This window comes from Leiobunum rupestre, chromosome 9, assembly GCF_980474605.1.
Source record: "Leiobunum rupestre chromosome 9, qqLeiRupe1.1.hap1, whole genome shotgun sequence".
NCBI lineage: Eukaryota > Metazoa > Arthropoda > Arachnida > Opiliones > Sclerosomatidae > Leiobunum > Leiobunum rupestre.
The window spans coordinates 18,018,621-18,021,481 of NC_143392.1; the positions used below are offsets into that span (position 1 = coordinate 18,018,621).

The window sequence follows — 2,861 nt, forward strand, 5'->3', positions numbered from 1 at the left end:
ACCCAGGCACCGATTAAGCCATTCTAAAATGTATTTAAAGTTATCAAAATGTAACAACTCGTGCCTTTTTCAATTTGAAAACGAGAAAGGTTAATTATTTCTCATATTTTTCCTTTATTTCGCCTATTTCTATTATAGGACCTCAAATTTCCCTCGTTCCTCTGGTGTCAGTTAACAATATTCAGTTTCATTTATCACTTTCAGAAGGGGTGACCGTCGAATCCATTTCGTTGTTTGTAATCTTGGAATCTTATTTTGCTACAAATCCTGCCAGTCGTAGCAGCGATACATATTCCTCAATCTAAAAGAGACATCGCGCAGAACTCTAAGCGTCAAACTGGCAAAATGAGCAGCCAAGAAGGGAAGAAACACAAGTGCACTGAGTGCGACGATGCCACGAACCGAAAGGAACATTTTATTGTTCACAAAAGAAAACATACCGGCGAGAAACCCTTTAAATGTGATCAGTGTAGTAAAGGATTTTCACGAAAATGCAAAATGATTTCCCATAAAAGAACACACACGGGCGAAAAACCCTTTCAATGTGACCAGTGTAATTACGCGTCTGCACGAAAAACCAATTTGAGTAACCACAAAAGAACTCACACGGGCGAAAAACCCTTTCAATGTGGCCAATGTAATTTCGCGTCTGCACATAAAACCTCTTTGATTTCACACAAAAGAACACACACGGGCGAAAAACCTTTTCTATGTGACCAGTGTAATTACGCATCTGCACAAAAAAACAATTTGAATGTACACAAAAGAACACACACGGGCGAAAAACCCTTTCAATGTGACCAGTGTAATTACGCATCTGCACTTAAAATACATTTGAGTGTCCACAAAAGAACTCACACGGGCGAAAAACCCTTTCAATGTGGCCAATGTAATTTCGCGTCTGCACAAAAAAACAGTTTGGCTATCCACAAAAGAACTCACACGGGCGAGAAACCTTTAGAATGTGGCCAGTGTAATTTCGCGACTGCACAAAAAAACAGTTTGGCTATCCACAAAAGAACTCACACGGGCGAGAAACCTTTTCAATGTGACCAGTGTAATTTCGCGACTGCACAAAAAAACAGTTTGGCTATCCACAAAAGAACTCACACGGGCGAGAAACCTTTTCAATGTGACCAGTGTAATTTCGCGACTGCACAAAAAAACAGTTTGGCTATACACAAAAGAACTCACACGGGCGAGAAACCTTTTCAATGTGACCAGTGTAATTTCGCGACTGCACATAAAACCAATTTGGCTATCCACAAAAGAACTCACACGGGCGAGAAACCTTTTCAATGTGACCAGTGTAATTTCGTGTCTGCACAAAAAAACAATTTGGCTATCCACAAAAGAACTCACACGGGCGAGAAACCTTTTCAATGTGACCAGTGTAATTTCGCGACTGCATATAAAAACAGTTTGGCTATCCACAAAAGAACTCACACGGGCGAGAAACCTTTTCAATGTGACCAGTGTCATTTCACGACTGCACATAAAAACAGTTTGGCTATCCACAAAAGAACTCACACGGGCGAGAAACATTTTCAATGTGACCAGTGTAATTTCGCGACTGCACAAAAAAACAGTTTGGCTATACACAAAAGAACTCACACGGGCGAGAAACCTTTTCAATGTGACCAGTGTAATTTCGCGACTGCACATAAAAACAGTTTGGCTATCCACAAAAGAACTCACACGGGCGAGAAGCCTTTTCACTGTGACCAATGTAATTTCACGTCAGCACAAATAACCAGTTTGAATGTTCACAAAAAAATTCACTCGAGAGAGAAATCATCTGGATGTCCAAAGCGCGGATACCACGCCAGATTTGCAATACATTTAATTTACCACGAAAAAGCGCGTCACGCTCAGACGGCAAGGCTACACAAGTGCTCAATTTGTGACCAAAACTTCGCCACGAAAGGAACCCTCCGAGCTCACCTTCGAATTCATGGTCTTCCTGCAAACCGAAGTGGCGCTTCGACCAGTCACGAACCAGATCCACGACCCCGAACTTCGTCCCAACTGCGGCTGATTGAGAGCCTTTGTCGCCAATGGGGAATTATTCCTTGCTCGGTGCAGCTACGACGCCTGACAAATGAAACAATTCAATCTTTCACCGAAAAAGCCGACTCCGCCCACGTCTCTCAACGTGAAATTCCCGACCCTGAGGCGGACCCAACCGCGACCCTACCCGTTAAGAGGGAAGTGGTCCCTGGCCCTGAAAGCCTCTCAGTCGATATCAGCGCCATCAAAGAAGAGCCCTTTTATGACTTCCTGGAGATTGTGGGTGTTCCGTCAGTCGTCAAATTAGAAGAGTTGGGACATCGGTCAATTGGGGACAACAACCAGTGTGTCCCAATGAACGCGGACACTCTTGTCAAGGTCAAATGCGGTTCCGAAGAACAACACTTCTGAATTGTAGAACCAAACTTACGAAACACGTGGTTTTTCTGTCATTTTAATTTCATCTTTTTATATCTTCCCCACGAATTAAGACATAGCCCAAGACGTGTTGGTTTTTCTGTTCTTTTCCGACATCGTTCATAAATTCAACGAGATTGCTTGCTTTTTAGTTTTACACGAGCCTAGTATAGGCTAGAGTAAAACTCCGGTAGCCTCTACAGGCCCCGCAGCCGCTAACATGCCGTTTTCTAACGCCACGGGAGAATCCTGCTACGCCCGCAAATAAACCAGGAAGGGAAAGGCCGTAGAAAGCTAGCCATATAGGCGAAAACTATTCGCTAGTTTTCGAGTAATTTTTGGAAAATAGCGAGCAACTTCAAAATTCAGTTTGGCTGTTATTGTATGGAAGAAGTTGGTAGTTTGAGGTAAAAAGTGTACTCTTTTCGTCACAA

The 2,861-nt window shown here is 43.0% G+C and overlaps 1 protein-coding gene across 1 annotated transcript; it reads left to right on the forward strand.

The window, feature by feature from the left end:
- The first annotated feature begins 345 nt into the window (after positions 1–345).
- On the forward strand, positions 346–2,421 carry LOC149926754 (uncharacterized). The gene has a single exon (XM_090157749.1). It carries the CDS (start codon positions 346–348, stop codon positions 2,419–2,421), a length of 2,076 nt encoding a protein of 691 aa, XP_090013875.1.
- Positions 2,422–2,861: the final 440 nt, after the last annotated feature.